At 43.6% G+C, this 24970-nt stretch overlaps 1 protein-coding gene across 7 annotated transcripts in view; it reads right to left on the bottom strand.

Moving 5' to 3' along the window:
• Positions 1 to 24970, bottom strand: part of DGKD (diacylglycerol kinase delta) — a 65763-nt gene that overhangs the window by 39577 nt on the left and 1216 nt on the right. For 4 of the 7 annotated variants that reach the window (XR_010071833.1, XR_010071834.1, XM_063340235.1 and 1 more), the window contains exons 2-3: positions 10198 to 10308; positions 8974 to 9054 (exon numbers count right to left, since the gene is read on the bottom strand). Coding sequence is in view for 3 of the 7 variants with exons in the window: in XM_063340235.1 (XP_063196305.1) it covers positions 8974 to 9054; positions 10198 to 10308 (192 nt within the window). In the remaining 4 variants the exon portion in view is untranslated. Of the gene's footprint in view, positions 1 to 3914; positions 4020 to 4364; positions 4498 to 8973; positions 9055 to 10197; positions 10309 to 17747; positions 17794 to 24970 lie in introns of those variants that run through there. The other 3 variants (XM_063340236.1, XM_063340238.1, XM_063340239.1) reach the window with 3 other exon arrangements.

Here is a 24970-nt window from a genome sequence, read left to right as displayed (position 1 = left end):
AACGCCTTAGACAGCAAGTCAGCATGATTTTAGTAGGTCTCTACAGTTTGCAAGAAAGAAATACTACGAGTATCAATGCTTAGACTCATGGGGGACTGAGGCTTGCCTTCCTCCACAGACAACATCCCTCTTCCGATTTGCAGTTCAGCTTTCACTCAGTTTTGCCAACAAATTCAGTCCTGTTAACCCGCTGCAGAGTTCACTTAGAGCTCTCTAGAACTGCACAGATTCTCTTTCCTCAAAACCTGGATGCTACCCTGAAGGGGAAAGAAAAAAGAAGCTTTTCATATGGCACTGGAGGAACGCACCAGTTTTATACTTATTTTTATAGTGCAAGATATTTATTTCCTGCTAAAATGACCACCTTTCACCTACAGAAACTCTCACTTCCACCAAATAAAACAAGTCATTAATGTTCTTATAGTTATGCCAAATTCTGCCTTTTTTTTTTTTTTTTTAAATAGCAATAACAAGTTATTCCTCGAGGCCCTAAGTGCCCAAATCTCTGTTTGCACTATACTGGGTATTTTATCTCCAGCTTCCAGGTGGCTGTTTTACCTTAATTTTCAATCTGTAAAATCTGGGACAGGTCATTTGCATAAGCAAATAGGTACAGCATGTGGAGTGCTCTCTTTAGGACCATTTTTATATTATCAGGTTCGTTCACCTTGCAACATACACCTCGTCTGCCAGGGGGCTGCACATTACAAGCGCATCTTCTCTGAGCGCTGGCGTTGACGCTTATCGCCACTACGCTGTGCCTGCAGATCGAGTTCAGTTCACACTGACCCTCCATCTGTGCTTTCTCCCACTCCCTGTCTTCCCCGATGCTGCAGCGGGAAAGCAGGCCAGACGGAGCATTCCCTGGGAAAATTATCATCTCTCATACCAGGGTCACATTCCTACATGCTTCTGGAAACTCTGTTGCTAAACAAGGCACATTCCTGTTCTTGGCAATTGGTAAGAGGAGCACGGACAAGGAGAGGATTTTAGGACTTTTGCAACCACTTAACAGATGTCAAAACCTAGAGTCTGCAAGAAGGTCTTTGCCACTGTTAGCAGGTATAAATGCACACAATCCTGGTAATTCATGCATGTTCATCACTCAAGACCTACATGGATGGAGCGGCACCAAATGGGAAGGGCCAGGGCTGCCATGCCAAGTGCCAGAGCATCTGAGCACAGCTCCGTTACCCACCCACCCTCCGCTTCACGCAGCAGATGCACACACGCATCCCTTCTTCATCTGTTCTCCAAAGGACGCACTCCTGCCAGGAAGAGTTCCCAAACAGAACTATCCTGTTCAGAAAAGGCAGCACATCTGGGAAGGTAAAGGGTATTTCAGAGAAACCTTCCTACTCGCTCAAACAGAAGCAAAACCCTGAAGAACAGAGGGGCAGGTCAATGTTCCCCAGTGGTAGTAGAGCTGCTGTCTCAGTGGGCTCATACACATCAAGGCTAGCACCTAATAAATCACGGGATTGAGCAATAAAAGACCTTATCCACGGTAGGAAAATGACCTGTTACTGACAGCTTATTGTTAGCAACAGCTCCTCGCAGCCCCCTAACCTCAGCTGTGTTGAAAAGAGGCTGGTAGCTAGCACAAAAGGAAATGAATAGCTTTCAACAGCTTGATGAACCCAGCAGCTTTCCACACTGGGTCACCAGGCTAAGACAAGTCCCGTTTATGCACCGTAACAGTGAAACCATCCCAAGCACCGCAAGCAGGGAGACCTCATTTCTGCAAATCATATTAGCAAGCCTCTCCCCACCTGTCAAAATGAGCAGAGTAAAGATGTGCATAAAAAGAAGTCTTTTCCTTCTGGAGCAACTCCTATGTAAAACTGAACCCATCGTGTTCTCAGATGACATCCTGTTTACCACAGGTTGTTCTGCCTTTGCGTCCTCACCTGGAAGGGGGAGAAGACGCTGGAATCTACAGTCTCGCTCAGGAAGGTAGATAAAGCACCAACGCAGCAGGAAGGTTACAAAGAGCAAAGAGATTATCAAACAAAAGCTCCTACTGTTCAGGCACAAGGGCAATAACAGACACTAATTTCAAAGCAGTAAACTTCCCTCTAAAGAAACAAAAGCTCTTCACAAAGTCGCCGTCACTTTCCGGCTCTCTCTATCCTCTCTTACAGTGAAATACATAAAGCTCAGCCTGACCTCTTTCTCTTACAGTAGCTTCATCTTTCTTAAAAACTCCTCGCATATTTTGGGGCTGTTCTGTAACGTACAGTAGCAATCGCCAGATCTCTCCACCCGCAGCAACTCCTTCCAGACTCTCTAACTCTTCTTCCATGTTTATCCTCTCTTCGATGGTTTTTCTCCAGATTTTTCCTTCTTTTGTGTGAGCAGACTAATGACCAGCTCCTGCAGGAGGCTGGATTAAGAGTCCTAAAAATCCTTGACATGAAAGGATTTTAAATGACTGTCTTCACTGACTAACAGTGACTCAGAATGGTCTGTTTACCAAAGGGCCTTTTCTCAAGCAGAAAAAAAGAACTGCACTGGTCTGGACTACAAACTATGAAAATAGCAAAGTATTTTGAAACTGCAGCAGTTCTGACAGGAAACGGGGAGCAAACTGCACTTAATGAAGGGAGGGGGAAAGAACAGCAGAGCGATAATGGACATGGCAATTCACAGCTCTACTCCTATTTTCACTTGCTTATAAAGGAAATGCTGACAGCTGCCAATATAAACAGAGTAAGAGCACTAGCAGAGAGTGTACAATTCCTGAACGTGTATATACACATGGGTGTGGAAGAGACAACAACCTCCAGCAAAGCCTGACTTTCCGACGCGCACTCTGATTTTATTCAATTTAGAGAAGAGAATTTAAAAAGGAGGGAAGAACCATCCTTTCCACGAGTCACTCTTCTCTCATCTTTCCCTTCTCCAACCCTTAACGTGGCAATCCATGACTGTGTAGAAGGGAGTAAAGTGAGGAATCACGACACTTGGTGACTCCCCTGCGTAACCAGGTCCTCAGATTAGTAAGTCTTTTTTCCCCCACTCCTGAGAACTGACGCCTTCCCTCTGGGTCCCTCGTGCCCCGTGCTGAGGAAGCAGGGGAGGAAGATCCCCTCCCTCGCTAGGAAGCTCAGTGACTCCCTGCAGCAGACACTCAAGCCCATCTTTTTCAAAGGGCTGAGGCCACACCGGGGCAGTTGGGGGAATCTGTTCAAGTGTCAAACCACGCAGATTTCCCTGACCTCTATCAGCCCAAGCTCGAAGTCCAAGTCTGACTTTCTGCAAACAGCTTGTAACAAAGGTTCTTATATTCTTTCTCCTCATAAAAAATAAGTCACATGCTCTTTCTTGAAGCTTGTATTTCAAACCAGCACAAATAACCTCTGATCTGGGCTCCTCTCATTTCAACAGTGCCCCACAGGCACCCAGCTCCTGTGCTAGACTCGAGCAGCAGACTTTCTGCCTGACACGTAGCTTCAGCAGCTCTATGCACTCTTTCAGAACCAAACTCTTCAGAGAAGACTTCATTGCCGTCTCTGCTAAAAAGGAGGTATTTTCACTTAAAAGCACTAGTACAAATAATTCAACTTGACACAAAATCACAGAAGAGGCAAAGGCACTTTCACTTCGCTGTGAAATGGATTTGCAGACATCAACAACATACTCTCCCCATCAGGAAGCACCCTCGGCACTTTTATCTTTTGTTAAAGTTCAAGCACTTTGCCCTGCATTTTTAGGAAAGGTTAATTACCCCAAAATGAAGATTCATGCTATTTCTCCACAGCATCAGCAAGCCCTGGGACAATACAGCAAAAATACACAGTCTGAAGGAGATCAGTCACACAAAACTTCACAAGACAGAAACTGGCATCTCTGCTGCTGAATAATGTCAGTACTAAGTAACAAGGCTGTAATAACAAAAAATTGTAGCACACCTGAGGCTTCCATACAGCTGGAGAATGACATCCATACTGCTTCTCAGAGATGACAGCATGCTCTCATTCAGGAGCACCAGCAACTCCCTGTTCCTCAAGCTACCACAACCATTGTTGCCTCCAGTCATGCAAGTGCTCTGAAAGAGAGGTATTACTCTAATCTCAATACTTCCTCTCTCCTGTGACATTGGCCAGGGTGAATCATCAGTTAATAAACAGTATTTCTTAACTGATGGGTGCAGCATTTCCAACAGCACTGCAGGCACGTTTCCCTTTACCCCCATTCTGGAGAACTTATCTACATAAATCCACACAGGAAAGAACACTTGAGCAGTAAGAGCTTATAGCAAACTTATTGCAAAGAACCTGAGCTCCTGATACTCTGGTATGCTGGCACAGGTGCCATGTTTCTCAATGCTCAGACCAGAGAACTCAGACTCCTGCTCTTACCTTTCACGTTCAATCTTCCTCTAAACTAGTGTCCAGAGCAGACTATTCCCTCAGAAAAAAAACCTAAACAGATTGCTTGACATGCGATTAATAGGACTAGTCTCCTCTGTGGTCAGTCTTTCTGAGCTATGTTCCACTTGCCACAAGCTGATTAGTTGTCTGCTTAAGGAGGAGCCGGGATAAGTTTCCTTCTGACGGCAGTGAAGTGGAGGGGCAGGCGCGGACTGTAATAATATGCTGTTTCCTGTCTGTGGCTGAGCTGAGATGTACTTCCCAACAGAAAAGGGTTTACAGGAGCTCAGGAGTTCAAGCTCCACCTCTTCCAGTGGAAAGCCTTTAACTACGGAGGAGGGGTCAACAGCATGGCTCCTGGCGCTCACCAACATGTGCTGGCTGAGCTTCACTTCCACTAAGGCATCAGAAAGAAGAAATCAAACTACACACATCCCTCTCCCCAGAGAGGAGCTTTCTCCTATGGGATCTCAAAGGTCTGAACAAGAAGAGATGGGAAGTGAGTGCTGTAATCCATGTTATGTGAATGAGGGTGAAAGTCCACACCACCACTTGCTAGCAATAACTGGAAAACATTTACAAAAACACCATGTGAAAATCATATTGAAACACAGAATATATGCCTGGAAAGACGTGATGTCCTTCCTAGGCCCTCTCCTGTTGATGACGTCTATTCTTTTGTTAGTATTAAAGAACACAACATTTAAATTTTTTCCTCCCCTTTATCGAATCCTGCACAAGGCAGGAAAGGGACAATGAACTGATAAGGAATCACTCCATCAGCAGTGCCAATGGCATTGAAGGCAGCGGGTTTAATTGGCACCTTCTAGAAAAGAGCAGCCAACACACCAACCCGATGAGTAAGAATTTGTTGCCTACACAAACAGTTACAATAATGGGCCTAAGGAGATGACCCAAAGTCCTTTCAAAGACTCCTGAGGTGATAGCTGTGGTGGCAAAGTGCTGGCCTGAGCGACAGACAGTAGGGCGACTGGTGCCCCCCCAAACCTCACAGGCTTCACAGGGGAGAACGGGCATGCTGGATGGTTCAGGTCCATGACACAGGTAAAGCAGTCATTTTGAATGAAGTATCTCCAAAACCCAAACCTTCTGGCATGTTCCAGAGAAAAAACTATTCCAGGTTCAAAGTATGGAACTCATCCTCATCACATATTTTGTTTTAATGCTCCTGGAGCAAGTGCAGGCTAATGCACTTAGGCAAACACATCAACCAATCAAGTTACTGTGAAATTGCACTGTCCAAGAAAAAACTGTTCATGGAAACAGCCGAAGTCTCACTGGGAAGACCCAACATGCCCAGTGTAATCCCAAATCATCTGCTTTTTAGAAATGACAAGAGGTTTTGCGGATACGGCTGTGAAAGCTCTGCTCAGGAGTTAGGGTCAGGCTTTGATCTCACCCATCCAATGCTGCTGACCTCTATTTCATAAGGAGTACAAATGTAGGCACACACTGACATCAAGAATCCAAGCTAAAAGATCACCACTCTCTTTGAAATAAATGGGTGTGAAGTACTAGGACAATATGGTTATCACTGAGTTTGTACCACAGCAGATCCTCTCTAAGGCCCTGTGAAAGAGAGCAGCCCTAGGAAAATCCACTGGTGAGATCTATAAACTAGGTAGTAAGGGATCATACATAGAAAGAACCAGTCACTTACAGCCCAGACATCCCAAAATAATTTTCCTTGTAGACAGACGACTTAGAAGGACAAAGATGGCAGAGATGTGATAGAACCAGCAAATACTACATCTACAGTCCTCCGAAGAGAGGCCTGGCTTGGGCCATTCTGTGATTTGTTCCCAGAGGCTTCCTGCTAAATAACTGTGCAGCCACACTGCCTGACCTAAAGGAACAATAGCTAAACAGAAAGCTTTTCCTAACACCTCTCAGGGGACAGAGCCATACAACATCTTAGGCTCAAAGATGCCCCTACGCACTTGCTCCCAGCCAATTCTGTAGTCACACATCCATTAACTCTGGGTAGCCATCCTGACAACTGTCCCCACTGAAGAAATCTATGCAATATCAACTAAGCAAACAACTGCAGAACCTGTATTACACACTCTTCTTAGAGGAAGAAGTCTGTGTCTTAATACTCATTTTTCTTGCTCCGCTGCCTGCTGACAGCAGACAAATTAGCTGTCAGACTTATGTCCTATGTAAAAGGTTTACTGGCAGCTATATTTTTTTAACCTTATTCCTCTGTTTATGCAACATAATCTTTGCTGGCTCTGTGCTCTGGTTTTCTTCTCTCATGGTGCTGCCTCCCCGTGCTCCTCACTGCCCTTTCACCAGCTTCTCCTCTGACTGGTCACCCCTTATTACCTCTTTGTTTTGGATCCACATTGCTCCTCCGAGTGGTTTATCTAGTGTTTTTGTTTCCTGTCTCCTTTGTTAGCACCTTAGGAGTGTTATTCACACAACCTGACCTGCAGAATCTATACATTAAGCAGTACAGATGTCTGGACAGAGCATGAGTTTCCTCAGAAAGAAACCACTCTTTTGTAAATCCAAAACTACCAGTCTCCATTGAAGAAAACACAGAAACAAAAAGAAAACCAGAACATCTAAAACTCCACAATAACTGTATCTGCTACACAATGCCAAGTGTTGGACAATTCTGGTTTAGGATAAAAACTCAACAGTGAGTCCCACTGATTTGAAACAGGAAAAAGCGTCAAAGAACTCTGAATTTTAGAAAGGAACCGAGCTGCGGAGATAGAGGGGGGAAACAGAGTGCTCTCAAAGAAAACCAAGAGAGAATGGCAAAACTGCAAGGAATCAAAAGCACTGACAGCAATGATGTGGCAGACAAAAAGCAGCAAGACTTGGCAACCTTCTGATTTTCTAAGTATTTTTATAGCTCATGGTAAACCACAGTCAAACCCCTCTGTAAGCCGCCTATTGAAAGAGTAGATAGAAATTAAGAGGAGAGATGTTTTTCTTGAAGTTTACCTGAGGCCCATGGTATAGCGATCAACTGGAGACAGCGCAAGCTGTAGCTGCTACTTGAGTCACAAAGTAATCCTATATTTTTTATCCCCTAGGGAAGGCAGGGACTGGCAGAGCCCGGTACCATAGAGATGGAAGTAGCTTTTCACTGCTGGACTTGGATGGGGCGATGTGAGAGAGCAAACACACTATTTCCTCCTGTCCCTAAACACAGCATCCCGACACTACATATACATACACACAGATCCCTCCCAACTATAATAATAATCAAAACAGTAACTGTACATTTGCTTACCTGAAAAATCAGTCTTTATTTACATATGGGAAAAATGAAGCAAGACCCAAGAAAAAAGTTACCTTCATAATAAATAAATATTTATTATTTATAACTTCACATTCTTGAAAATGTATCCCCTACTGAATTCACTGCAGAATCCTTCTCTCTGTGCACAGACACTGACACCTGCACTGACACCTGATATCAATATTTACTACCAGACCCAGATGAGTCTCCTACTCATCCAATTATGGATGAAGAAAGTGTTTTCAAACTTAGAGAAAGTGTTGGGGTTTCATCTGCAATAGGGTGGGTCCCATAGCTGCTTTGCAGAGGTACTGAAAACGCAAAAATTTACAGTTACGTAAAAGAAACAGCCTTTGCTAGACATTTAAAGTAGGGGTCACGACTGCTGTAGTGCAAGGCACACTGCTTAGTCTTGGCCACCACCTGCGGGTCACCATCCTACAGGATGAGCTTCCTCCCTCCACTTGGATTGCTTCCCCCTTCACCTTAGACCAACACTGCCCTGCTTTCTCCACACCCTCCTCTCTCCTCCCTTACGAGCCCTTGGGAGGCTGTGTGGAGGTTACTGCTGTTAGCCAGCTCCGAAGCTCGTGCAGCTGCTTGATACTCGCCCTGCATGGCTGCTGTCACTGGCTTTTTTCTGCACACCACGTGTTTCCCCCAAAATGGAGCTTGTGGAACACCCGCACATCAGAAATATAATTATTTTTCCTCCGTTACTAAGCCTGAAGAAAATGAAGCGGTGAGACCATCAGTTTCCAGATTGCAAATATTTAGCACATGTTCCATATCTAACAAGCATCCTAAACCGATTTGAGTTATTGCTATGAGACTTTTTTTTGTTTCTCCTTTTGCTTTGCCACTATATATAGTGTGCATATATAAACACGCATACAGCCACATACAAATAAAGTCAGAGAAAGTAGTTTACATATTTTAAGGCCTGGAGGGAAAACGAAATTCCTTTAGCAAGATCTCAAACATAAACATCAACATCACCCCCAACTCCCTCAGCAGAACAAATTTTTCTGTCCCACTGTGTAAATGGATTCTATCAAACCCTCCTAGTTTATATGTAAGAAAATCACCAAATGCAAAGTTTTAGCACTATACATAGTAACCCAAGGTATTTCCCATGTGCACGGAGATGAGTTATGATGTTGTAAGGAAAAGTAAGTTGTTGGTTGGTTGGTTTGTTTGTTTGTTTTTTAATGAAAGAGGCTACGAAGATTGTTCAGATGTTTTTAAACTCTGCAAAAGAGAAGGGATGTGGGGGAAAGATGCAAGAAGAATGGAAAATAATGCAAAAAATCCTACCGTGAAGCTGTTGTTGACATTCTTAGTGCTGGATTCTGCCACACTGGCATCTGTCAGATCCACCTCATCAAAAATAATGGACTGGAAAGAAAAATTCAAAACCCTAATGAATTGTTCATAGAATCATAGAATAGTTTGGGTTGGAAGGGACCTTTAAAGGTCACCTTGTCCAACGCCCCTGCAATGAGCAGGGACATCTTCAACTAGATCAGGTTGCTCAGAGCCCCGTGCAACCTGGATTGTTGAATCCACCATATAAACAGCAGACCCAAAGGGACATGCCTGTACGTCTGCCCAGCACACCCCAGCACAGCCTTTTGTGAACTGAAGGAAAGGCCCAGCACCAACAACGTGAAGGACTCAGGAGTCTGGTTCCATACATGGAACTTGCCTGTCTTTAGTCAGCGAACACAACGACTTTATTTTTATTAAGGGACCATTTAAAAAAAATAATTGTAGGCTTTGTTCTTAGAATCATAAAACCACAGAATTGCCCAGGTTGGAAGGGACCTTTCAGACCATTGAGCCCAACCATCAACCAAACTCTGACAAAACCGTCACTAAACCATATCTCTAAGCACTATGTCGACCGGGCTTTTATATACCTCCAGGGATGGTGCCTCAACCACTGCCCCGGGCAGCCTGTTCCAATGCTTAAAAACCCTCTCAGTGTAAATATTTTTCCTAATATCCAATCTAAACCTCCCCTGGCGCAACTTGAGGCCGTTTCCCCTTGTCCTATGGCCTGTTCCTTGGGAGAAGAACCCGACCCCCACCTCTCTACAACCTCCTTTCAGGTAGTTCTTGTGAAAGGAGACAGATTTATACCTAGTTGACTATCAAGGTATTAAACCAGATCTGGCACTCTGATTTGATAAATTCTAGCCTTGCTTGTCTCCTCCATTTCCTCTTTTCGTTCATATTTTCTCCCTTCTTTTTCAACTTCTGTTGATTCAAAGCCCTACTAAAATGTACCAAGGGGGAAAAAATGTGGAAAAATCAGTGTCACAGATCCACGTGACGCTTTACCTAAAGAAAGGCATTTCCAAGTATGAGGCAAAACACAGGGATCTTGTAGTAGCTACAAAACCTGAAGACAGGTGCTTTCAGAGCACATGCTCTTTTCTCTACTGAGGGTTGCCTTCTCACAGACACCCATCTGCCTCCAAAAGTTCCACTACTGACTTTCTTCCCCTGGACTTATATGCATTGTCAAGACCTTACCTTAGCAGTTTTTGCATAGTAGAGTGTTCTTCCTCGCAGCTTAAAATATCTTCTCTTCCAGCGCTGGAAGGAGCTGGTCTGTTTCATCAGCATCCCCTCTTTTATGATAGTCTACAAAACAAAGAAGGGAGAGGGGTGAGACATACATTTTACTTACAGGCATCATTTATGTTCTCCCACTATATACCTGTACCAAAAAAGACTGGAGTTTGAGATCAATAATCTTAGTGCCCTCTGCTGGAAGTGCTTAACAAATTCATTCAACATAAGCCAGTGAATTTAACAAGATTAAACCATTGCAATGCATAATCCGCACTAGGGTGCGGTTCTATCCTTGTCTCCAGTGCTATCACGATACCAAAAAAGATAAATAACTTATGACTGAATGAGCATTTCAAAGTCTAACAATGACTCGGGGAGCATAACAGTTAACTCATTGAGGTCAGATTTCAGTTGTGGGTAATTGTGCCTTTCATTCAACTGGCATTTGATGACGAGCACATACGCACCGCAGTATATCTGTCCCTATCTCCAGCTCTGCCTTGTGAAATTATCAGCATCTACCTGGCACAGAGCTGGCAAGCTGCAGGCCCACAGGGTGAAGAGTGAAACTAGAGTGAAGAAGGAGCTATATCCAACTCCAGCATTTGGTATTCTTCAGATAGTCTTGGCCCTGCCTCAGTACTCTCTGGCTGGCTGCCATTTCCCAGGGCTGGAGTGCCAAAACTGTCTACGCACGCTGCCTTTTTTTTTTCTTTAACTGCTTTATAACTAGATTGACATACCAGCATACACAGTCCCATATGCTCACTCACATACTATGCATACATAGGGGTATGTATTTAATCCACATGCACTTCATTCTCTTTCGACAAATACATTTGATTGCTTTGCTGAGGACAGATTTTGAATACCAACAGCTACATGAAAATAATCTCAAAAACTGCAGCTTAGAAAGACAAAAGGCAGCAAAGTCAGAGCTGAGGGTTCAGAAAATTCCTGATTGAAGATACGGCCCAGAAACTGCAAATGCTGCTGTCAGGCCTCAGTACCACAAGAAACCCACTTCTCTCCCCAGGAAACAGCCTCCAGGATCCCACTTCTTGCTGAGAAAGCCCCGATGTGATAAACACACAGTTAAAGCACAGGAAACAAATGGTCCAACAATCTTGCAAGACAGGTTATTCTGTATCTTGATGCCAGGAAAATGACACAGCTTTAACATACCAGAGGTCTCAGTGTAACTCAGGTTTGTAACAGACTCAGGTCACCGATGAGTATCAATTAATTAGAAACACGGTATTACATGTACACTGCCAGGCTACTACAGAGCACAAAATAAATACTCGTGCTGATGCTCAGGGTTTAGTTCATTTCAGAAATCCTTTCCAGGGCACTAAACTTGCTTTTAAAATGCTATATATATTTCTAATGTGGGTCTTTCCTTTTTGAAACAGCTGCAGATTTTAATACTTTCCACACACACTGGCCCTTGCCAAGCTCAAAGTTTCCTCAAAAAGCACTTGGAAAAAAATGCTGACTATAAGAAGAAACATCCGTCTGACAATACATGCTCCTCTCTTGCTAGATTGAGCTGTCCTCAAACTGGCCCAAGAGATCACAGGGCCTGGACCACCATGGTGATGCCTCTATGGACAGATCAGATGGGGAAGAGCAGGCTCACGCATACCCCCACACCTGAAAGAGAGCTGCCGGCCATAGGAGCCACTGTATACCGTCCTCCACTGCCCTGGGAAAGGAAAAAGGGCGAGCTCTGCCCTACCTCCTCCAAAAGAAACATCAACTACATCGGAGCCTGGGACCTGGCCGACTCCGAGGCTAGGGAACCCCAGACCCCGCTGTTTCCCAGCTCTCTGTTTCACAAAGCCACCTGCACGCTGGCAGAAACAGCCGTCAGTGCTCAGGCAAACACCAACTGAGTGTGCCTGGTGCAATCAGGAATCACCAAACTCCCCGGTATTTCCAGCAGAATGAAAAGAGATAATGAAAACGCACGATTGAAGACTGAGCTCCTAACAAAAAATAGCCGTCTCCCTCACTGGCTCCCCGCAACTCTGAAGTGGTCACTGAAAGACACCTTGGCACGCGTTTTCTACAAGTCACGGCAGGGACACAGCAGTAGGAATACAGACTGAGAAGCCGTACAGCATCTGAGAGCAGCTTTAGGGTCCGCAGGTTGAATACAATATAGAGATACCCAGAAACAAGATTTTAAACTCACTTAGAGTTGGTGCTACGCAAAGAATCTGAAACTCAGCCATGATCTTAATCTGAAGCTTCCGTGTAAGAAAAAATGGAGTTCAAAGACTGACCCGGCAGCATCCCTTGCTGAAACAGCCCCAAAGCTGAGGCCAGACCTGAAGGCACTCATCTGGAATTGGGAAAGGTGCATTCGGGCTCCTCCTCTGCCATGGACTTTTTACGAGATCCCAATAAAATCATTTTCACTCTGCTTGTCTCCATCTCCCAGCTGCCAAGTGAAATGTAAAGCAACAGCATCGAAATTACCATGCAAAAGAAATCACGCATTTCTGCAGTTCACTTTCTATACGGGACAAAATGTGCAAGTGTTAAGAGATTTTTCAGATTAAGACAGAAACATGGAGATCTTCTGCACTCCTTGGACAAAACCACATATAGTTAAAAAATGAGACACAGAAAGCAGCTACTAAATTCTGCAAAGCCCTGAACCAAAGTCAGAGAGGAATTAAAAGTCCTGGGGAAAACTCCCAGGATGCAAAGCCCAAAGATATCAAGTCAGCCAGGAATCTGATCAAAAAATAGCAACTTGCAGGAGGAGCTTTCAGAGCTCTGTTGCTACGCTTATTCACAGATATGCTTAAACCAGGGTCAGCCAGAGCCCCGCAGTCCCCAGGCTGGGTCAGTGGCGCTCTGGATGCTCAAAGTCTCACCCAGCCCACCAGAAGAGCAACGCACGGCAAAACAACACCTCTGCTTTGCCTCAGCTCCCCCAGCTCCCACCTGCCATGCTCAGCTCCCCTCACCTCAGCAGGGCTCACTCACCTCTGCACAAGATGTGCATTCCTCCATTCCTCTTTTAAACAGAACCCTCTATTTATTTTTTTTTTTAAACCAAAAGGCAACAATCCCAGAGGTCACCTTGCCCCTCCCTGTGTAACAGTTTATGTCATTTGCCGGTCTCAGTCCACAGCAAACCTCAGCGCTACGTAAGTCAGACATGAAAGGCCAGCAAGGAGCGAGCTCTCGCATGCAGGCACCGCTCGGAGAAAACAAGCCTCTGGTTCAGAGCTGCCCATCTCCGCACGAGAGAGACGCTGTTCTATTTATAGACACACAGCTCAGCAAAGAGTTTGGTGGGTTTGGGCGGAAAGGGCTGGAGATAAGATCAAGATGACTTTATAAAATGATTCAGACATCGCTGCCTTTCTCCTCCTCTATTTTAATTTTACAGCCAAAGGACTTGCTACTTGCAGAGGAATGCAGCTGAAACTGGGGAAAGGGACCTGACAGCAAAGTGACATCGAATGAAATAAATGGAGGGAGCTGAAGTTATTTCTGCTCACCAGCCTCTCTCTAGCTTTTTTAATTAAAGATCTACTCTGATCAGATTACTAGCCATGTAATTCATCAAGACAAAAGGGAAATTACTTCTCCCATAACAAAAAGAGAGAGTTAAATCCGGTTTTAGTGTCATATATTGGATCCTACAGGAAAAGCTACTGCCCTGAAACATCATGAGGTTTGATTACGTGCATCCTATCAAGGATAAATATAAAAATTGTTTGTGGTGGAACTATCCAGACTGCTCTCCAGCATGGTGTCCTGTGGCATGGCACCCCATGGGCAGACAACACTGAAAAAATTAGGTATCTTCTTGGATCAAGTCTAAATTGATGTGCTACTTACTAGTTCCAACAGTGACCCCCTTTTATTGTATTACAAAAGAGTGTAAAAAAGACTACTGAACAAACTCACAATTTAAAGCAACACTGTACGTAGCAGTCTTAAGCGTCCCTGCAAAGAACGCGGTTAGACAGGTGAAAGGCAGGGCCTAGGAAATTTCTAGCATTTCACTATTTATCTTTGGCCTTGAAGAAAAGCAACTTCCTGCAGAAAAAAAGTTCAATTCACGGCGAGCATACACAACCCTTCCCCCAACTCATCCCCTTTTTAAATTTGACATTTAGGAAGAGAAATAATATGTTCTCAGATTTCTTCTGTCAAAACGGGTGCGGGGTTTAGGCCTAATCCTGAACTGCCGAAAGAAAAGTTTTGCCACTGACCTCAAAGGGAATGGTTTCAAACAACTGAGAGGACTTAAATTAAGGACTTAAGACAGGGAGAGCCTTGTGCTGCAGCGCTTCCCCTTCACACAGTCCCACCTCATAAGAACAAGAAGCCAAACGATTAACAGTAGTCATTCACAAAACAGCAAGACACAGCCACATTTTTTGCAGCATTACTTGTCTGAAGCGTCTCTGCACCCAGTAACCCACAAGAGGAGATCAGAGAGCCAGCCTACACAGATTAAATGCTTTCTATACTGATACCGTGAATGATTCTAGTAAAACATTAAGAATGATCACATCAGATTTCAGCTGCTTTCAGAGGGCATCCCTTTTTCTCCTGCTCACTATATGAAACACAGGAGTCACCCATCCTCTCCTGAAGCTTAAGCCTCTTGCCCCATTTGGAAATAGGGCCCTTGATACAACTAATTTCCTAATCTGGAAAACCAGATCCTATTAGCCAGGCTGAAGGCAACTGTCAACCCAGCTGTCAGGCTGGCAAGTGTCCTTTGGCACAGGGAGGATCCAAACCGTGTTCGATATAGACAGAGAAAGAACAATACAACCTATTTCACAGCTGAGATCATGACATATTCTTAGGGGCAGTTATTTGCTGCAGCATATCTGAAAAAAGAATTTTGCTCCTCTGATACTGCTTTCTGATGCAGAAAAAGAACGGTATACAAAGTAAAAGCAAAATCATTCAAAACTATCTCAACAGCAACTAAAGAATCCCAAATGCAAAAGTTCTCAACATCTGGATTTCTCTGTTTTCCATGTGTCTTCAGAATGTAAAAACTTCAGGGCACAGAGTGTTTTTATTTGCGTGTACTATAAAACTTTGAGCAGGGTGCTGATGCCAAACAACAAATAACTGACTAAAGAAAGCATCAAATGCCCAGAGAAGGAGAAAACAAAATGAAAAAGCATATGCGGAACCGACAGGCTATCTTTATCTATGCTTACTAAGGAATTTTACAGGCAGTTGATCCCCAGGGACCAAGCAACTAGTCGCTGACTTTGAGTAAGCTGTGGCAAAAAAGATGGGAGTAGATCTGCAGTCACTTAAACATGGCAAGATAGTCTTGCCATGCTAGGGCAGGTATAAATCTGGAGTGCCGTACCCTGTTGTGGGGAAAACAGTTTTAGTAGCTGGTTTCCTAAAAGCTCTTTTTGGTCATAAATAGGGAACTAATAATTATTTAGAAATCAAATGAAAACCAGTAAATCCGCCAAAGAAACTAGAGGAATAAATCTAAGCAGCCCCACAGAGCAAGACATGAAAGGTCAAAAGGCTGGGGGTTAACAAGCTAATCCGAGAGCAACATCCTTCCACCAGACAGTGGTCACACCCTGCAAATTAACTCCAGGAAGCTTGGAGGGGGGAAAGCTGGATCAGTAAAGCAATTCCAAGTACCGGACACACAGAGAGCTACACAGATCTATAGGGCAGCACAAGAAATTCATAGGTTCATAGGTTGTGTAGTCCTGTTTGGGAATTCTACATTAAGTGCACTTGGCTCTTGCAAAACTGAAAAATGCATTATGATTTCTTCCACTGGTATGAAAAGGACAAGACATTATCTGAACTCATTGCAACAAAAGGACACCAGAAGAGGGGAAAAAAGAAAAGAAAGCCAGAGGTCAGCTGCAGGAATCAAATGTCAAAATAGAAGCTAGGGCTGCGAGTCAGCGACCCAGTAACAGAAGCCGAGCTCTCCACTGATGAAGGAGGTACTGTCTAGGCTTTTAGCGTACATTGTTTAATACCATTTTGTTTTAATAACCTATGCTTTATAAACAGGGAAGCACCCAGCTCAGGTTACAGCACAGACCTCTATGCAACAACATGGAAGAGCATGCAAAATCTCCCCTAACAACCCTCCTCCCAGTCCTCCCTCTTTTCTAACCTCCAGCTCTGCTGTATTAGTTGAACTCTGCATACCCAGTGAGAGACTTAGGGGTGAGCTCGGCCGACAGCTCTCAGAACAGCCTCTCTGCAACTACTAAGGCAAGCAGAATTCAGAGCAGCCTGCAGCGATCCGATGATCGTGTAGCTGAGATGTCACTGCAACAGGAAATGCAAGCTTATTCTCCAGATCAACAGTGAAAAACAGGAGTCTGTATCAAAGAAAATACCAATATTGGGCTTGAGTTAGAATCTGCTTTGGCACAGATAAACAAATGTTCAAATACCTCATTCTTCATTAGTTAATGCTGCAGCCAGTAAACAAAGAATAGGTCTTTGAACCAGCTTCTTTTCAATACCACGTTTAGCTGCTACTATTGTGAATAATTCTCTCCTAAAAGGGATGAGCACTCACAGACCTAAAGTGAAAAAATTAACAAAGAAAAACACATTTGAAAGCACGCAGAAAGACTGCACGTATAGGAGAAAGGAAATACAACATACCAACATATCATCACGCAGCTCCCTGATAAAATGAGCTCAGTTAGAAGCTCCAAGCGAAGTACTTAAAATAGATGAATACTCTGGTCAGCTACTTAGAAGAGAGAATGAAAAACACACCAGTGCACTCTGATTCAGGATGAGTTAGTAGCTGGACAACTCCTGGCACGCTAACTGCTTAAGCCCTCAGTATGCTTTCCATAGGCTCCAGGCACCCTTCCCAAACACATTTATCAGAAGAGGAGAATTGAGCACGAAGCTCAAGTCATCCTAGCAAACTGTAACAACGCTGGAAGATAAGGGCTGAAATCCATCCACAGAGATAATCAAAGCCAAAAAAGCAACACTTCAAAAGCCACCTGAAAACTTGGGAATGGAATAAAATTTTTAATTAATTAATTTAATTACTAATTAAACATGAACTTTATAGATTTAAGGACAAACATGAAAAATATGCTGTTATTTTTTCTACCATCTTAAACTACACATACACAACTACATCCCTTCCTTAGGGCATTTCCCCCCCCCACAAAAAATGTCAAAACACATGACCTGCTGCGAAACTTTCAGCTCTGAGATATGCCTGTCACACAGCTACGCACCAGCACCACAGAATCCCCTGCGTTAACTCAGAAGCACGCTGCTCTGCTGCTGAAAGGCAGCAATATAACCTCATTGCGAATCACAGCACTGAACACAGAACCCTCTAATGCTACAGCCTGTATCACTAGAGCTTAAATAATACTTTTATTCACTCAGAGAGAGACAAGCTACTACCGAAAAGCGCTGTTGCCCATCGAAGCCCACCCATCGACTTCACCAGCTGGTAGAATGAGCTAGGCACTTACCATAACGGCATGTCAGGGCCATTTGATATAAGAGTATCAGGCTGGGAAGGTGCAATCGGTGCTATTACAATAATAGCGAACATAAGGGAAAGCACATCCAGAATACAGCTGCAGATCTCATCCTCGCAATCATAACCACCCCATCCTTCCCATACTGCTAAATGTCATGGAGATCTTGGCCAAGTAGGAAGGAAAAGCCAGCAGAAAGTACTGGTGCGAGAACTTCAGGAGATGGGAAAGTGAAAGTTATACCTTAAGGAAGAAAACTGAATCCTTTGCCCTTGTGTTGAGGAGGCTGAGGGAATGACAGCTTCCTCCCACTGTGTCTGGATTCCCATCAACTCTGCTACCGAATTCTGCAAGGAGCCTTATTTGGTAGTGGCTGGTAGATGTAGGGCCAAATCCTGATCCTTTTACTCCAACCAGTATTCCAATGGGATTACACTGTTGAGAGCAGAAAGCAGCTTTTGGCCTTCGGCCATTTAATTAATACTTAAGGTATCTTAGCATTTATTTTTATCTCATCTGTAACAATTGTCATTATCAGATTTTCCATATTTATGTATTAAACAATCTATGCTTCTAAGTTTTTTTTTCCTCATCCATTTAACGTGGTTTTTAAAGAATACTCTAAAGTTTTGAATTTGTTTTTCCATTTTCCCTGTTTTAATGTCCTGCAAATACCTTTGACCATGCCAAGACATCTTGATCAGCACCAGTAACAACAAGGAAGATCAGCACAGCCCTGGGAACACCGTTTTGTTAACTTTCAGCTAAACAGAACAGAAGGGGCTGGCATGAGTTCCCAGAATACGGGTTTTTAATAAAATCTCAGCAATAGATCTATTGAGTTCTGACTTGCCTCGGCAAAGAGCAGTTTGAAAAGCAGGCAACAGCCCCTCCCTGTTTTATCAGCCACACTTCTGTCTTTCAAGAATCAGCAAAGGCGGCTGAACCACGGGTAAAGACATCACCCTGGAGCTTGCAACACCCGCCTCAGCTCCTAGCTCCCCTGGGCATGCCCTGTGTGATGTTGTGCATTTGATAGAAGCAGCATGTATCTCAATTCCCTGTATGTGAAATTGAGGTGGTATCACCTCTCCCTGCCGGAGTATTACATGGCTACATGTATTAAAACTCTCAAGACTCAAACACAACATGCTCGATGCAAACATTATGTAATCAAGACAGCGTTTCCTTTTTCAAAAAAAGCAAACCACATCATCAGAATAGGTATCAGATGTAAAGCCTTCCAACTCAGCAACAAGACTGTGAGGAAATCAAGAGATTTCCTCTAAACCCAAATGCAGTAATCACGTATTAATCAATTACTAATCTTTTAGCCAGCAAGCCACCTTTTTCCTCTCTGGATGAAAGGAGGGCAGCAGGTTTTGGACCTCCTCCTCTGTATAACTGCTTTCCTGCCCACCTGCAGCCCAGTAAGCGCCATGCCCCCTGGAAGCAGTGGGCTGGAAGCGGAGGTGCAGCGCCGCTGAACCAGGCATGCACAATAAGCTTATTGCTTTCCCGGGTCCTTTGTATGAAGTGTGCGAGCAGGGACCATGAAAGATGGCAGCTGATGCAGATCCCTGCTGCTGCCTCAGCTATTCGTCTGCCTGAAGCGGAACTGTCCCTGGAGCATTATCCCACGGAGCTGCAGAACCAAGCAGAAGCACCTTCTTTCTTTAAGAGACACCTACATAAATTCTTAGTGAAACAACAAGCAATAACCACCTCGTGGGGAAAAAGCAGGGCACAAATGGTTTAAGTGGAGAGTTAATAAAAATTCCTTTAAATAACGGTTTGTGCATTTGAAACCTTGAAAAAATATATTCCAAGAGAAAGGTGCTTTTCTCTCTTGGACAGTATTTTGTCCTAAAATTTACGATGCTGCTGTGACACTACCTAGCGTAAACCTTAAGTTTTCAAGAAAATAAGGAATACAAAGATCTCTCTCTAGCTCACTTCTGCATTCTCTTAAGTATGCAGGTATATCTGCTATTTTAGAAAGAATCACATTGGATTTGTAATTAAAGAAAGTAAAGTTATGCAGTGTCTTACACAGTATACTGGATTTTCTAGTCAGGTAATCTAGAGATAGACATTTTACAGTTTCCATGTATAGTTTTCATTTATAATCCAGTACTCCTACAAAGTAAAATATCAATGATTTTTATGTAACAACAGATTTTGGGTAGGGGGAAATACTCTAAATAGTTGACTTAGTTTTATTTAAAAAACAAAACAAAACAAAAAACCCTTTAATACCCATTTTATTTTGTCTCTAATTTAGTTTGAGATAACAATTACTAGTTTGGCAATGTACTTTTTAGCAATGTGGTCTCAGTAAATCCATGTTCTCCAAACATTCAAAAGTTTAATGTTAGCTCTTTAGTTCCTGGAACCTGAACTATAGTTAGAAGGAATGAGAAAAGCTACAAGTGTATGTGGTTTTGTGCTTTGTTTTGTTTTTTTTTTTTTTGTTAAAAGGAAGTAACAGCTGTTGCTTTCACATAGCATCCAAAACTCTCCAGCAGCGAGGCAAACCTACAGTACACCAGTGGTAACACAGCGCTGGGAGGCTTCCCAAATTTTGTCAGAACAGATGAGTCTGAAGAGCATGCGAAACATAATGTAGATTGAGTTAAGGGGCAGAAACATTCTTACAGCCATGTACCGTGGCCTAAAATCCTACCTTTTACCTCAGCGCTCAGAGAAGGAACTAGTCTGTTTATGGTGTTAATCCAAGAAAATTCACATCTTAAAGCCTGTGCTCAAGATGTTTCTGTTTCAGTTCAATCACAAGAGCTTTTCTTTTGCAACAACGTTCTCTCTTTTTAAGTGAAGTGTTCCCAGTTTCTACCTGGACTATAGCATGAGCCACTACAGTTTATGACACGTGAAGCTCCTAAAATATCCTCTTTTAGACGGCCTGTTAGAAGGCAGCAGAACAAAACCAGACAGATGTTTTAATATCTTTTAGATGCCACAGGCAGAATGTGAATTAAGACAAAAAGTCATTAAAATTCCCTCCTCATTTGTTGCATATCTTTTACATTGTCTCTTTACTGAAACGCATTGCTTCTGAAATGCATAATACTTCTTTTAATACTTGTATCGAACTAATAAACCTCTCCATTTCCTCGCTCTAATCGTATCTCAGACAACCTTAAAACATTTGCCCTCCAGAAATAAAAACAACGCTTCTTTACCTACAAAAAGGACATTTTATCTATTAGGCAATACAAGAAGAAACAAAACGAGCTTTCTTCAGTTGCTCGCGTTGCCTACCATACGTTTGAGAAGTCAGTTTAATCTGCTCTGGAAACTTGCACAAAAATGAGGAGAAACATTTTGCTTCCTCCTGTTTTTTCTTGCCTGTACGCTTCAGGATGGCTCCTAGACCTCACAGCTACTAATCAGAAAGAGAATCACAACCTCCCATAGTGTGAAAGTTATCTATACCACAGACTGCTACACAGCACAGAAATCGGAAACTTGCTACTTCAGATACCGAACAAAGTCTGTCCACCGCAGCACAGAGCTTAGCATCGGTTAATTTATCCTGCTTTTCATAATATAAATTAACCTGACATATCTCTGCTACTGGAGCTAGACAGCTGCTCGCTCTGTTTGCAACTCTGTTGAAATACTTACTGCAAACTTGTCTTAAAAAGTTCAAGGCAACGATAAATAGTTATAAAATCTAAAATATTACAGAGAAATTGCTCATAAAAGTAAACAGAAGTTAGACTGAATTAGTCTAAACAAGAAGTCCTCCTGATGCCACCCAAGGACGTTACTGAAATCCTGTCTGGTAAACAAACTGGGATCTCAACATACCAAAGCTGGCACGCTGGAAATCACACCTAGCTGATGAATGAAATAAGATGGGCTATTCATCCACTCTCCTGCGTTCCAAGGCTCGTAATGTGACGCTTGCAATGAAAGGCCAAGTGCAAAGGAAGGAGTACACTTTACTGTCACAGCCTATGAAAGGTGCCACACTCCTCTGTTTCGCGCCCTCATCTCCCAGAACCATTTTTGATATTACTGTGTCTTCACCCACGCCAGATGACAACTGAGATGACACTAGCACTGCAGCTGCTTCCAGCTGAGTCCCCAGCACCGCTGAGGTGGGAGTGAGGCTCCTCTGTTGCCTCTCCGCACGCACATCATCCTTCTCCTATTTTATTTCATCTCTTTCCTAATTCCCATCCATTCAAAAATACTTTATCTTAGTTGACCAACAGTTTCTCTAGCTGCAGCAATGCCAGCCTGAGACCAGGAGAGGGGCTAAAAGCAATGTATTATTAAGCTCGATGCTGGTACAAGTCTGACAGGTCTCAAAATGGCTGATGAAGCACTCTCTGCAGCCTCTACTTTGTCAGCTGAGACAACAGCAGTTACACTACCTGTTATACCTGATCATATGTGGTTTTCTTCTTTCCCCAAAATAATCATCATTTAAAGACTGCTAAACATAATTATCTTATACCTTCTTCTCTTCCTCAAAAGTTCTTTCTACCTAAAAACAAATTAAAACATAGCACTTCACATTCCAAACACTTAGGTTTCTGTTCCCCCTTCCCTTGCCCTGTATCTTCACAAGGGACAGATTTTTCAGCTACACCAATATTAGCCATGATTTACCTTCAGACACTGCACATCAAAGTCCTAGTACCAATACATCCAACAATTCTATTTGCCCCACCAACGGATTTCAGTCAAACGCAGCTGGGCAACCTGTGGGCTCAGAAACAAGTTCACTAAAGGTTTATGGTCCTATAAGCAAGTAGCTTTATTTTACAGCATTTCTTGGGGAAACAGATGACAGGACCAGAGGAAGGAAAATATATCTTCAAAGTGTTTGTGACTGTGACAAACAAGTAAGTTCAGAGGAACTCCATGGCTACAGCAGACTTCGCACTCAAGCTGTGATAACAGTAAGTTTCCACGTCGATTTAACCGTACTTACAGGCCTGGTCTTGAGCTAACTACAGCAAAAGATGTGGTTAGAAGAGATTTATATCCTCAGGGCACAGTAAAAGTCTGCCTGCGTCTCTTACTGTCGCTCTGATGGACCTGTCCAACAGCTTCTACGCCTCATGGTAGCCTGCTCTCTGTCATTCAACAGACAAATTCAAAATTAGGTCTGCCTTTACAGAGGAAGAAAGCTCCTCAAAGACTCATCAGAACTATGATTACTCACAAAGTTGTCTTTGCTCCTTGCCCTCAGGGCAAGGAAAAAACACACATAGAGCAGCATACAGAAAAGATGATGAAATAAAAAGACATCAACAAACAACAGAACAAATCAATCCTTGATATCATAATACCTGGGCTTACTTGGAAAATTTGAGACTGTTTAGTTGAAGGTCTTCTGCAGATTAACACACAGGAGGCTTAACAGCTGTAAACAATATCTGTTTATAATCCGTGTTCTTAACATGTTTATGTTCGCGTAGTACAAGTGGCTGGTTTAGGCTTTTTCCAGCCATGCTGACGCAGGAAGTGATGTAAAACAGGGCAAATGATTAAGTAGGGACACGGGTGCGTGTTCTGCTACATTCAAACAAAAGTAAAATCCAATGCACCTTTTACTTTAGCATCTCTAACACCCTACTGTAAGCAATAGTTCCCACTCTAGCACTGAGAAAGTCAATGTCCTAGCTCTTATCATAGACACCACCACATAGATATTAAAGCCTGACTATGGCATCCTTCCTCCCTTCTCACATGGGACCCCTGCCACTAGTGGTACGGTGAAATCACAAGGTTCATCCAATCTCCAGCAGGACAAATTTCTGAAATTCAGCACCCTGCGTGTGGGAAAAGATCTCACAAGGCTCATTTCTTTCATAGCACATTAACAGACTACATCAGGTCACCCGGCGCTACAGCATGGCTGAGATCTGCTTGATAACTGAACATCAACCCGTCTACAGGGCTTCACTGTTTCCTGTTGCGGCCGAAAGAACCATGTCACTCACACAGCCCGGACCCTCAGTGCCTTAACTCAACAAGTGAGTGACGGTGTCAGCAGCCCTTCACAGATGGAGGAAGCAGCCCAGCCATGCATAACGAAGCCAGCACACAGTCCTCACGTATGACCATACTTTGTCATGGGGGTTTTCGGAACTGGGACCAATGTAACAAACAATGACGAGCAGCAGAATGACATGCTATGTGTCTGAAAGCAGGGCAAACTAGCCGGCAGAAAAAAGCATCCCTAGGAATAATGCTTCAGAAGCTGCATCATGCAGAGACATTTACTCTCCTTCGCTATGAATACAAGATAAGCAAGACTGAGCTAGGAGCATCAGGACTGAGCAGGCCTTCTGCATCCACACAGCAGCAACCGTGCTTGCCCATACTTCAGAGGCAACAGGAAGGTGACGGCAGAAGCATAACTAACCTGGTACTTCTAAGCAGAAACACGTCACAAAACTATCCAAGAGTTATACAGGACTTCAATGGCTACAAAGAAAAATCATGTAGCTATAGTAAAAATAGTACAGAAGAGGGCAACTCCCTATGGGTGGTTCCTAGCCTAAGGCTGAAGGAAATCTTCACATCTTCTTTTACAGTAACAATACAGAAGAACTACAGTTGTAGTTGCAGAATACTGTTACTGCTCCTAAAAATGGCGTTACTGTTCCAGAACGAACCACGGAAGGGTAAAATCTGACTGGGACAAGGGAATCAGGGTGGAAAGGATTGTGACCTGACCAGGGAGGCAAAACAGGGCAGAAAAAGCTGGGAACAAAGACTAACCACTCATAAGATCACTGTTTTAGCAGACAGGAGGCTAAACATCACCGCACGGCTATAGAAAGGAAAACCAGCAGAGTACAAGATGGGGAAAACTGGGATGTAACCATGAAAAGGCGGCGAAGATGCTGAGTGAGGCGCACACTGACCATAAGGGACAACAGCAGGGGCTGCACCTTTCAGAGCACAGAGGTCTCAATAGAGAGAAAGTGACCTCTGCCATGTCCAACAAGGGCCACAGGAGGGGAGTTAGGGGACTGATAACGGGGGAGGGCACGACTTGACAGAGATATGGCTGAGCTGTGCAGGGGCCCTCACGGAAAGCACAGGGAGGTGAGGAGAGAGCTCCTGGCAACTCTGATATGGGGAAAAAAGGGGAGAAAACATAAGATGCCGCTTCAGGGGGTGGGGAGGGACAGGATATCTTTAGAGTTCAAATATCGGATAAT

The sequence above is a fragment of the Chroicocephalus ridibundus genome, chromosome 6, assembly GCF_963924245.1.
Source record: "Chroicocephalus ridibundus chromosome 6, bChrRid1.1, whole genome shotgun sequence".
Lineage (NCBI taxonomy): Eukaryota > Metazoa > Chordata > Aves > Charadriiformes > Laridae > Chroicocephalus > Chroicocephalus ridibundus.
The sequence above is the reverse complement of the archived record's forward strand: the minus strand, read 5'-3'. Positions and strand labels throughout refer to the sequence as shown.